This window comes from Peromyscus maniculatus, chromosome 10 (assembly GCF_049852395.1).
Source record: "Peromyscus maniculatus bairdii isolate BWxNUB_F1_BW_parent chromosome 10, HU_Pman_BW_mat_3.1, whole genome shotgun sequence".
NCBI classification, from domain to species: Eukaryota; Metazoa; Chordata; class Mammalia; order Rodentia; family Cricetidae; genus Peromyscus; species Peromyscus maniculatus.
Window position 1 is genome coordinate 6628308 of NC_134861.1, and position 12325 is coordinate 6640632.

Genomic DNA, 12325 nt, shown 5'->3' on the forward strand with positions numbered 1-12325 from the left:
AGGTGATGGAGTGTGCCGTCCATCTGTTGGGGAATATTATTTTAAGGGGTGTTACTTTTGTTGATGTTACATTTGTTTAACTCTGTGAAGCTGTGTTACTGTGCCTGTCTAGAACGCCTGATGGTCTATAAAGAGCTGAATGGCCAATAACGAGGTTGGAGAGAGGATGGGTGGGGCTGGCAGGCTAAAGAATTAACAGAAGGAGAAATCTGGGAGAGGAGAGATCTGGGAGTGGGAGGAGGAGGAGGACGACATCAGGGGCCAGTCACCCAGCTACACAACCAGTGGGAAAAGGGTCCTTTTGGGAAGCAGAAAGACCTAAATTCAAATGTCAGTCACCTATGAGCTACAAAGGGTTATTCACCCCTGTAACACCAGGAAGATCAGTCATTCGGTCAGTCATCCTTAGCTACCTAGAAGGTTCCAGGCCTGCTGGGCATGGTGCTGCATGCCTTTAATCCCAACACTCTGGTGGCAGAAGACCAATGTCTGTGAGTTCAAGGCTAGCTTGATCCACATATAGTGAATTTCAGGCCAGCCAAAGCTACATAGTGAGACCCTCAAATTAAAAAAAAAAAAAAAAAAAAAAGGTTTCAGGCCAACCTGAGGTATATGAGGCCTGTCTAAAAATTTAAGTGGTTAATTTTAAAAGTGGGATGTGTAGCTTAGTGGTATGTGGATGTGTAGCATGTGTTTAGTATAAACGAGGTTCTGTGCACACACACACACACACACACACACACACACACACACACACACACACACACACGTCAACTAAATGACCCGAGGCAAGCTTTTCTTCCAGACCTTTCTGTCTGAATGTAAAGTAGAGGTGACCGTGAGTGCTGAATCGGACGAGAAAGCTCTTAGTACAGCGTCTACAAATGTCAACCCTGTCCCCTCCACCTCTCCACTGCTGCCTGGTCAGTGGCAGCGGGCCTTCTCACGTCACAAAGAGCAGAGCAGGACGAAGGCACACTGCCGGTCACATACGGCCACAGCCCAGAGTCTCGTGGGGAAGACGAAGGCCCAGGTATCTGTCCTTCCTTCCTTCCTTCCTGTCCTGCAGGCTCCAGGCGGCAGCCAGCAGCCAGCCCCGGTGACCTGCCTGCTTGTTTCCTGGGAGATAAACTGGATAAACAGTCTCTCCTGAGACGGCACAGCCAGCACCCACAGTGAACAGCAGGGGGCGGAGTTGCTCTACAACCTGCCACCCAGGGGCCCACAGCAGCGTGAGGGGTGACTGCAAGGACTCTTGCACTTGGGAGGGCAAGACGACTTCAAGGTTATCTGCCACTAGCAGTGTGTGTGCACATGACCGAAGCAGAAGTGAGGCTAAATGACGTGCCCACAATCCAGCAGTGCCGGGACACAACGGCAGAAGCCTGGCTTCAGACCCCAGACAGGCGGCTGACTGGCTGCGCGACTTTAGCAGGTAACTCTCACTTCCCCAGCTTTATTGTTACTGACATGTTCATCTGTGTATTTTGAGACAGGGTCTCACTTGGTAGCCGTGAATTCACGATCCTGATCCTACTGCCTCGGTGCCCAGGTGACAGGCAGAAGGACCACACCTGGCTTGGTTCTGCCCTTTGAATTTAAGACAAGGTCTGACTGTATACAGAGCTCAGCTGGCCTCAGGCTCGCAGTTCCCCTGAGGCAGCCTCTCGGCTGCTGCAATTATAGGTGCATATGAACACTCCTAAGCGGTTCTTTTTAAAGGTAAGACAAGTAATTCATTTACTGGGTTATCTCCAAGATTAAATAAGGCAATGCTTGTAAAACACTAAGCCAGTGTCTGGCATGGAATGTTAGTTAGTTTGTGGTTCCTAGAACTGGAAACAGGATACCACACTAGATGTAGTAGATACCACAATTAATATGGCTTGGCAGTTCAGAAAGTCCCTGTTGTCAGCCCCTCTGTCCCACTCCAGTTTCAGATTCTCTATGTGCATCTCTTCACCAATCTTTCCTGAGTCACAGGCCGAGCTGTGCTGCCTCAGGAGATGACCGTGGTCTTCCAGCGGCATCGGCCCCTTCCCAGAGCACAGGCCTTGTCAAACGCTTCCCACAGGCTACAGTTCAGTCGTCCTGAGAAAGGAGGCTGGACACTTTCCAGGGCCCTGGGAGTGGTGGATTCCTTTTGTTCATTCGGCTAGGAACCAGATCAAACAAGAGCAATTCAGCTGAGGGCCATGAAAGACTCCCAGGACGGCTCCTCCTTTTCCCAGGACCCTGCTTAAAAGGCTGCCCGCCTTCGATGAGGGTGAATCACCAGAAGATGGAGCGCTAGCTTGTGGTGATGCATTCCCAGAACTCCAAAGGACTTGGACAGGAGGCTCTCAACTTTGAGGCCACCCTGAGATGCTCATAGACTAGGCTAGACAACGCGGTCTCAAGATAAAAATTCTGGGGTTGGGGATTTAGCTCAGTGGTAGAGCACTTGCCTAGCAAGCACAAGGCCCTGGGTTTGGTCCTCCGCTCCGGAAAAAAAAAATTCTAAAAGAACCAGAGCTATAGCTCGGTGGTAGAACACCTTGCCCAGTATGTGAGGCCATGGGTTCAATCCCCAACAATGCCACAACCACAAAATCACCAAGAGCTGGGGAGGGTATTCATGCCTGTAAACCCAAAGCTAAGGACACTGAGACAGGAAGGATTGAGGCCAGCCTGAGGCACTGCAAAACTGTCTCAAAAATTTAAAAAGGGCTAGAGATGTAGTAGCTCAGTTGGTAGACTACTTGCACAGCACACAGGAAACCCTGGCTCAATTAACACAGCATAAGTCAGACATGGTGTACATACTGCTCTGTTGGAAGCTCTGCCTCAAGCCCCTCTTGCCTCTTAGAAAGCCCACCAAGCCAGGGGTTGGTGGCGCACGCCTTTAATCCCAGCACTCTGGAGGCAGAGGCAGGAGGATCTCTGTGAGTTCAAGGCCAGCCTGGTCTACAGAGTGAGTTCCAGGACAGGCACCAAAACTACACAGAGAAATCCTGTCTCGAAGAAAAAAAAAAGAAAAGAAAGAAAGCCCACCAAGCGGCAGCTCCTCCCCGAGAGCTCCTCAAGACCTCGCCTACAGGGTATTTAAGTTTGGGTCCATGGATCTGCCATGTCTCCTCGTGCCCTGAGATCATCTGGGAATGCTTTGCTCAGATTAAGCCTGGTCTTATTAATTTGGCTTATTGCATCAGCGAAGAAACCCATTACTGAAGATTCAAAATACTTATCACATGCTGTAGTCTCAGCTCTCAGGTGGGGGCAAAAAGGATCAGAAGTTCCATGTCATCCTCAACTACACACACACAAAACAAGTTCAAGGCCAACCTGGGATACAAGACTGTCTTAAAAAGAGAGAGAGGTGACCAAGAAAGACAGGCAAGGCAGCTGGGTCACCACTCACAGTTCCGCACGCCAACTTCAGCAGTGAACATGGGCTCTGGTTCCACTCTCGGCCCCAGGGGGCGCCGAGGCCAGGCGCTTCAGAGAGAACAGCTCTAGATTTAGACTCAAGGGCATTCTTCAAAGAAAGGCAGGCCAGAGGTGCTCACAGTTTAAATGGGACCGGTGGGAAGGGCGGAGGGGGGGGAAGGGGGACCAAGGGAGGGTCAGCCATGTGCCTGGTAGATCAGAAGAATCCTGGCCAAGTGCCCAACACCCAGGCTACTTCCAGGAGGCCTGCCAGCTGGACTTCACTGAACAGGCCCAGGTTCCCAGTCTCAAGATGCCCTGGGCACCTGAGAACCTGGGGGAAGGCTCTTGGAAGTGGGGCCACAGATGTCACCCTAGGTCAAGGTGGAACCCAGTGAGGGAGGGTGGAGGCTGCACCAGTCCCAACAACCTGTTCATTCAATTCAGCCTCACCCAGTGACAAGGACCAGGGTGTGTGTGTGTGTGGGGGGTGTATGAGGAGGGACAAACATCCCTTCCTTTTCTTAAACTGCGGCCCAGCTGGGAAGCGCAGGGCCGGAAGGAGGTCTCGGAAAGGCCCAAAGGGAAAGGTCCTGTCCCAGCAGGCCCATACCACATCCTCTAAACTTCACCAGAACCGCAGGTGAGCTGGAAAGACTGTAAAAGAATGTTCAGGCCTCTTAGGCCCACATTCCCCTTAGCCCAGGTTGCCCCCGAGGTCAAACAAATGGTCCTTCCTAGCCCTGAGGAGCTTTCTCTGACTTGGGCAAAAGTAAAGTTGGATCCAAAGGACGGCAACCCTCCCTAGGGCACGCGGGCATGCTCTGCAGCAGGTCGTCCTGCCATCCCGTTTCTACCGTGAGAAAGTTCACGAGGTGAGATATTCTCCTTTGGGAGAGCCGATGACAGAGATATCTTCAAGCGAAGCAGTAATCAACAGGAGCAGACGTTCTACCCCCACCCCTCCAGATCTTTGCACCATGGTAGTTCAAAGATGCCCTCCAGAAACTACAACAGAGGACCAACAAATGTGCAGAGAAGTGAGTGTATCCCTGTGGTGTGCATAGATGCACACCCACCACATAACAGAAAGCGACAGCTACTGGTTACTAATATTTTTTTTTTATGAGCAAATTATCTGCTGAGTACTTTAGAGTATCACACTTAATCGATGAACCCCAATGAGCCTGTGAGGTGAGTAGGTGAGTAATATTCTTTTTTTTTTTTTTTTAAGATTTATTTATTATGTATACAACATTTTGTCTCCATTTATGCCTGCAGGCCAAAAGAGGGCATCAGGTCTCATTACAGATGGCTGTGAGCCACCATGTGGTTCCTGGGAATTGAACTCAGGACCTCTGGAAGAGCAGCCAGTGCTTTCGACCGCTGAGCCATCTCTCCAGCCCATGGTGAGTAATATTCTTATCCTCCTTTTCTAAAGGTCAGGGAAGTTACCTAAGGCAACATGACACCTTGAAAGGTTCTGACTGAGAATTTGACCATCCCACATCATAGCTTGCAGCCTTATGCGGTCATCTGTATACTAATACGATTTACCTTTTTCTTTGTAAGGCAGGGTATTGCTATGTAGCCCAGGCTTGCCTCAAACTCAGAATCCTCCACCTTAATTTTCTCAGAGCTGGAATGACAGGTATGCCACCCCACCCGTATTTCTTCTCACACCCTCACGAGGAAACACCTGGTCAAAACTGCAAAGAGTTCAGGACCTCAGTTTGAAGGCCAGCTCTTGTGACCCTAAGCAGTCTTCTCATCTTCAGAGTGAAGGGGCTACAGATATAATAGGGGGTGTCTTCTAGTCATCTGAAGTAACAAGGACTAGCCAGGCGTGGTGGAGGCCAGCCTGGTCTATAGAGCAATTTCTAGGACAGCCAGGGCTGCATAGAAAAACCCTGCCTCGAACCCTCACCCGAACGGAAAAAAAAAGAAAAAGAAAGAAATAACAAGGGCTAGCTTGTTCTATCACGCTCTGCTGGTCTGAACAGAAAATAATATGGGTAGGAATGTGAGCAGGGACAAATGTAATTGTGTGGGTCAGATGCCAGAACAAGGCTGGCCTCATCTATAAAATGAAAGGACTAGTTAGCCGAAGGCTTATCCCACAGGTCTTTAAGGCTCTGCTAATCTCTGTTTCTAGCGTATAAAATAGCAAAGAAAAGACAGAATCCACTTCCCCAGGAGCAGAGGGAGGAGGAGCCAAGGCAATCAGAACCACCAACAAACTGAGAAGGAAAAGGCTGGTCCCTCTCCAGCTCTTCCAGAGGCCAAATCTCTCCAGGCCAACCCCCACCTTGAACTTGGAGGGTGGAGAGAGGCTGGGGTTTAAAGGTCCACTAAATTATTTAACACCAGCTTCGCACACAGAGCTTTGTGTGGGAACCAGAATCTCTTGTCTACGTCCATCTCATTCTCTGGACAGGAGCCTAGAGGCGACAGGTTCCCACCCTGCCCCGTTCCACCAATTGGGAGTGACTGTGAGCTAGAACTCATTTGCAAAGTTAAGCTCTTCACCTTCAAAGCAGACCGGTGCTCGGTGGGTGCCTACTGCACACTGCAGACTGGAGTCCTTAGTTACATCTCCATTTCCAGATAACGGAGCCCCAGCGACAAGAATAAATGTGGCTTTAAAGCTGGAGATTTTTAAAAAGATTGTTTGTTTGGTCGGTGTGTATGTGTCTATGTGCGGATGCACATGCCATGGGGTGCATGTGAGGTCAACGGACAACTTCCCAGAGCTGGTTCTCTCCGTCCACCACCAGGGCCCAAGGACGGAACTCAGACGGGCCCGCTTGGCGGCCAGTGCCTTCTCGCCCGCCCCGACCGACGCTGTAGTTATTAAGAAACAGCTGTTTCTCACAATAATCTGGAAATGTAATAAAGTCAGCCACAAACAGAAGGGGGACGGGGAGGTGTCCTGTGGGGAAGAGATGACACTGCCAGCCACCCTGAAACGCCACGAGGCACCTCCACAGTCAGTGGTGCGGCCACGGGGACAGCCACTCTTTCTGGCCTGTTTCCACAGCCTAAGGTGAGGGCGTTGGAGAAACCCTAGACTAGCACCCCACCTCTCCCTCCAGCGGCACGTGGCTCATTTGTGGTTCCTGCACTTCAATCTGGCAGGGTGGTCTTCCTCGGCACATCCCCTCCCTGCCCCTCATGCCCACCAAGATTAAAATTCTCTAGCCAGAGAACTGTCTCTGTGTTTTCAGCACCTGAAAACCGTGCAGGGGCCGCCGTACAATGGCGAAGGACGGAGAGCGGAAGTACTTACCGGAAGCAGGAGCTGTGCCAGGCCTCGCTGGTAGTCCTGTACAGTCTCTGGCTCAGAGGAACATAGACCCCGCAGCCCCGGCACCGCCAGGCTTCCTCACCTGCACACAAACCAAGACGGTCAGTCCCCAGGAATCGGGAAGCAAAGGATGGGAATTTCAGTCAGGTGGAATAAGGCCCAGTTAACAACAGAAGCTCCCACTGAAGGGATCAGGCTCTGCTCACACTCAGTGTCCCCCCTCCACAAGGCCGCTGGTAAACACTTGACGGCCTCAGCCCGGCATCTCTCTAGGGAAGGGAAGTTTTGGCTTCAAAAGTAATTATCAATTCAAAACAATGGCTCTGGGCCAGGCGGTGGTGGCGCACGCCTTTAATCCCAGCACTTCGGAGGCAGAGCCAGGCAGATCTCTGTAAGTTCGAGGCCAGCCTGGTCTACAGAGTGAGTTCCAGGACAGGCTCCAAAGCTACACAGAGAAAATCTGTTTCGATAAACAAAAAAACAAAACAAAACAAAAAAAAAGGCTCTGATCTGCAGAGAAAGGCACTTGCCACTCAGGCTGCTAGCTGTCCTCTGTCGCACAAGACAGAGCATGTGTAAGGAACATTAAATATTCGTCTTTTCTATCAAATACTGGAACACCTTTATGACAAGGAATTCAAATCCTTTTATCTCCCCCACCTTGGAAAACCTTTCTGCAAATGCTTTAATCCTCCTATCTGGTTAAAACTCTGGTTTGTACTGAGGCCCTGCTGCATTCTTGGCTCTAAGTGACTTCAGTGGCCAGCCCCACCCCGGCTGTCCTGTGCTATCCTGTGAGCCGCCTGTCCTCCCATGTGAGCAGAGCTAGATCACGGTGGTCTCTCCTGCGATCCTGAAAACATGTGCACACACAAGAAACGAAAATGTAAGTTAAAATGAACACAGGAAATGAAAATGTAAGTTAAAATGACTAATTGTTCCTCTCTCTCTCTCTCTTTTTCCCTTCAAGACAAGGTTTCTCTGTACAGCCTTGGCTGACCTGGAACTCAATATGTAGATCAGGTTAGCCTCAAACTCAAAGAAATCTAACTGCCTCTGCCTCCTGAGTGCTGGGATTAAAGGCGTGCGCCATCACACCTGGCCCTGTTTCTCTTTCTAACTAATGTAAGCCAGCTTTTTAGGCAGGTGTCATAGTACATGTCTACAATTTCAGCCCAAGCAGGAGGACTGTGAATCTCTGAGGCCAGCCTGGGCTACACAGCAAGATCATATCTCAACAAAAACTAATATTACTAAACCAGGGCTGGCCAGAGGGCTCAGTGGGCAAAGGCACTTGCCACCAAGCCGATGACCTGGGTTTGATCCCTGTGACCCACATGACAGAAGGAGAAAACCACTCCCTCTGTCCTCTGGCCTTCACACTCCAATCAGGGCACACGCAGCCTCTCCACACACAAATACACGTAAAAAACAAACCAAAAAAACAAACCAAAAACCCCAAACCTAAGACCCAAGGCTACTAAGAAGAAGGAAAAAGCGTCTCCCCCTCCCCCACTTCCTATGACTGTCCCCAGCTAGTGCCCAGAGCCCCTCTGCTCTGGTTTACACATGCTATTGTCTTGTACTGACTCACACTTCCCATCACCTGGTCCATTCATTTACCCAGCACCAGTGGTATTCTCCCCACAAAGCACAGGATGGAGGCGGACAGACACACTGCCTCTGCCACTTAGAAAGCAAGGCCACTGGAAAGGAAGCACCCTCCTGTGTTTTCATTTTTTGCTTCAGAGGTGGAGCTGTCCAGAGGTAGAGCTATCTCAGTATGGTGAGAGAAGAACAGCCAGCCAGTGAAGGTTCCTTGTCTCCCGTGTGCCAGGAACTACGTATCACTGCTTTCACAGATCCAGGCGGGTTTTATTCTCAAATAATTTGTTCTCTTTTAATGGATGGATAGGAGACCTGGTGCTGAGGGCTCTGTGTGTGTGTGTGTGTGTGTGTGTGTGTGTGTGTGTGTGTGTGTGTGTGTGTGTGGCAAACTGAGTATGTAAAGATCTCCAGCCTCTACTCTGTCCCATCATGTTAATGTTGTTCTTTCTAATAAGGGGCAGAAAAGTCTCCGTAGGGGAATTAGAGCCTTGAGCCCTGCCTTGAAAACTGGGGGAGATTTCCAAAGCGGGAGAAAGGATGTTGCAGGACTGTGGGGTCAAGGTCGGCAGAGGCTGCTCTGTGACCCTCCAGGACAGAGGAAACCCAAACAAAACACAGTGGTCTTGGTGTGGCTCAAATGCCAACTTCGTGAAATAAAAAAGGCAGCTGAAAGCAAGCCTAATTCAACCCTAGAAACAGGGGCAAGGTTGTTACAAGACTGCCTTGTCCGCTCTCTATGCAGCTTTGTTCTGTCTGGGTAACTCCAGACTGCCACAGGCACAGGCCATGAATAGACAAAGACGGCTCCAGGGATGTCAAGATTGCTCAGCACTATGGGGGTAGCCAGTGTGTGGGGTGTCTCCTTTGTACCCCAGGAGAGTTAAAGGAGCTGTGAGGATCTGAAACTCGCTCCTTCCTTCCCAGCACTTCCTCAGCACTGGGACATCTAACTGCCCATCAATCATTTTCCTTTCTTTTCTTGTGGTCCTGGGGTTTATTCCAAGGCCTTGTTTGTGCATACTAAGCAAACACTCCACTGCTGATATATTACTAGCCCTTCGAGACAGGGTTTCTCTGTGTAGCCCTGGCTGTCTTGAAACTCACTCTGTAGACCAGGCTGGCCTCAAACTCAAGAGATCCACCTGCCTCTGTCTCACAAATGCTGGGATTAAAGGCGTGTGCCACCTCCCCACCCCCACCCTGGTTTAGCCCTTCTCTTTTTAGACAGAATCTTACTACAATGTCCAAACTGGCCTCCAACTCACTCTGTAGCAAAAGTGGACCTTGAAGTTGCCCATCTACCTGCCTCATCTTACCATTAGCCAGGATTACAGGCCAGAGGAGTATCAGACTAGTTTATCAACCATGCTTCCTGAATCTGAAGATTGTTTTTTGTTTTCTTTCTTTTAAATTTTCTTTTCTTTTTTTTTCTTTTTTCTTTTTTGGTTTTTCGAGAGAGGGTTTCTCTGTGTAGCTTTGTGCCTTTCTTGGATCTTGCTCTGTAGACCAGGCTGGCCTCAAACTCACAAAGATCCACCTGCCTCTGCCTCCCAGTGCTGGGATTAAAGGCGTGTGCCACCACTGCCCAGCTTTTTTTTTTTTTTTTTTGAGACAGGGTCTCTATATGTAGCCCTGGCTAGCCTGGAACTTAATATGTAGACCAGGCTGGTCTAGAACTTACCAAGATCTCCTCCATCTGCTTCCTGACTATGGGGATTAAAGGAGTATACTAAAATAGTTTTATTATTTATTATTATGTGTATGTGTGTATAATGTATATGCATTTGGGTATGCATGCACATTTGTGTGTCAGAATAATAGTACTCAGTGTATATACAATGTCTTTCTTCAAAACTACAAAGTAAATGTTTGTTTTGTTTTTTTAAATTAATTTATTTTTATTTAACGAGCATTGGTGTTTTACCTGCATGTATGTCTGTGTGAGGGTGTTGGATCCTCTGAAACTGTAGTTACAGACAGTTGTGAGCTGCCATGTGGGTGCTGGGAATTGAACCTGGGTCCTCTGGAAGAGGAGCCAGTGCTCTTAACCTCTGAGCCACCTTTCCAGCTCACAAAGTAAAAAGTTTTTATTTTACTCATTTAAACTAGGCCCAGGCCAAGTTAGACACTGAGCAAGATGATGGGGGGGGGGGGATCTGTGGTGTTTTGAGGAGCAAACCCAGGGTCTCACGAATGCTCGGGAAGTTCTCTATGACTAAGCCACACTCCTACTCCAGTGAAAGGCACTTAAAACATACATACAATATTTATTGTGGGTGTGATGTGTGTGCACTTGCGTGTGTGTGTGTGTGTGTGTGTGTGTGTGTGTGTGTGTGTGTGTGTGTGAAAAGGCAGGGGCTGATATTCATGTGTCACAGTATGTATATGGAGGTTAGAGGACAACTTTTGGGGGTACTTCTGTCCTTCCACTGTGGGTTCCAGAGAAGGAAACGAGAGCGTTTGTGATGAGCCACAGCCAAATCAATCTTCTCAGTGGTGAAGCGCCTGCTTGAAACAGCTAAGAATGCTTCCCAGTCCCCACAACAGGCAGCCCACCACCACCTGTAACTCCAGTTCAGGGACCTGACACCCTCCTCTGACCTCCGTTCCCCCTCCCCCACCTGCTTTTGATTGAGCATAGTGTGCAAGCACATCCGCAAATAAATCTATAAGAAAAACCTTAGGGGCCGGGCAGTGGTGGCGCATGCCTTTAATCCCAGCACTCGGGAGGCAGAGGCAGGTGGATCTCTGTGAGTTCGAGGCCAGCCTGGGCTTCCAAGTGAGCTCCAGGAAAAGGCGCAAAGCTACACAGAGAAACCCTGTCTCGAAAAACCAAAAAAAAAAAAAAAAAAAAAAAAAAAAGAAAAACCTTAGGGGCTGGGCAGTGGTGGCACACGCCTTTAATCCTAGTACTTAGGAGGCAGAGGCAGGAGGATCTTTATGAGTTGAGGCCAGCCTGGTCTACTGAGCGAGTTCCAGGACAGCCAGGGCTACAGAGAAATCCTGTCTTGAAAAACAAACAAACAAAAAAAAACAAATCAAAAAAGTCCTCCTAGGGTCAGCTCAGGGGTGTCCATCTCATTCTCCAACAAATGTCATTACTTTTAAGCTAAGCCATGCCTTGTTTTTCATTCTTTTTTTTTTTTTTTTCCCCAATTTTTCAAGATAGGGTTTTGCTGTGTAGTTTTGGTACCTGTCCTGGATCTCACTCTGTAGAACAGGCTGGCCTCGAACTCACAGAGATCCGCCTGCCTCTGCCTCCCGAGTGCTGGGATTAAAGACGCCATGCCTTGTTTTTCAAACAAGGACTTTTGGTTGGTTTTGAAGCAAGGACTCATATAGCTTAGGCTAGCCTCTACCTAATACGTTACGTAACCGAGGGTAACCTTGAACTCCTGATCCTCCTACCTCGAACAGCCCGTACTCCCTTTCTGGTTTTCACTCTTCACCCAAGAGGATAGGGTCTAACCTGACTACCCACTTACTGAACATTTCAACAATTGGCTCTGAATGAGTCAAGGTTTCCAAAAATCAGGGCACCAAGGCTTCCCATTTACGCTAACTTCCTCCTGAGCCGGCCCTGTTTTCTCCAGTCTTGAGAAATCTCCAACACACACAGGCAACGCGTAGGTCAGCCTGCTCGGTGTGGAAGGGCGACCCCTAACGCCCTCTTCCCACAGACACAGGCTCCTTCCCGGTCTTTCCTTTTGTGCAGTCCACTGTCCAGTAGCTGCTGGCTCTCCCATGCACCAGGCTACCTCAGCTCCAGGTCAGACCTTGTGTCCAGTGTCTCCAGGACACAAGCTCCGCTCGCTGTCTGACAGGGCACTCTGTTCTAGATCCCTACCCTGCTTCTCTGGGATGTGGGCTTTGGTCATCGCCTGCCCCACCCCCTGCACTGGCTCCTTCCCGCTGTCATTTAATAAGCGAGTCTTTCCCAGCACCAACCACCATCCCGCTGCTCCCGCATCTATGAAAAAGCTGTCTGCACCTCCCAGCACC

General features: G+C 49.5%; 2 protein-coding genes across 3 annotated transcripts in view; one reads left to right on the forward strand and one right to left on the reverse strand.

The window, feature by feature from the left end:
• Positions 1–12325, reverse strand: part of Limk2 (LIM domain kinase 2) — a 68212-nt gene that overhangs the window by 44078 nt on the left and 11809 nt on the right. For both annotated transcript variants that reach the window (XM_006972916.4, XM_076547023.1), the window contains exon 2: positions 6698–6797. In XM_006972916.4, the coding sequence (XP_006972978.2) occupies positions 6698–6797 (100 nt within the window). The remainder of the gene's footprint in view (positions 1–6697; positions 6798–12325) is intronic.
• On the forward strand, positions 1163–6609 carry LOC143267692 (uncharacterized). The gene is made up of 3 exons (XM_076547024.1): positions 1163–1435; positions 4690–4817; positions 6186–6609. The coding sequence occupies exons 1-3, from the start codon at positions 1315–1317 to the stop codon at positions 6456–6458; spliced, it is 522 nt and encodes a 173-aa protein (XP_076403139.1). The 5' UTR covers positions 1163–1314; the 3' UTR covers positions 6459–6609.

Coding starts and splice junctions, on each gene's coding strand:
- LOC143267692 (XM_076547024.1), top strand. CDS start 1,315: ATGACCGAAGCAGAAGTGAGGCTAAATGACGTGCCCACAATCCAGCAG. Junction 1,436..4,689: donor TGGCTGCGCGACTTTAGCAG/GTAACTCTCACT, acceptor TTATGCCTGCAG/GCCAAAAGAGGGCATCAGGT. Junction 4,818..6,185: donor AGCCATCTCTCCAGCCCATG/GTGAGTAATATT, acceptor GTCCACCACCAG/GGCCCAAGGACGGAACTCAG.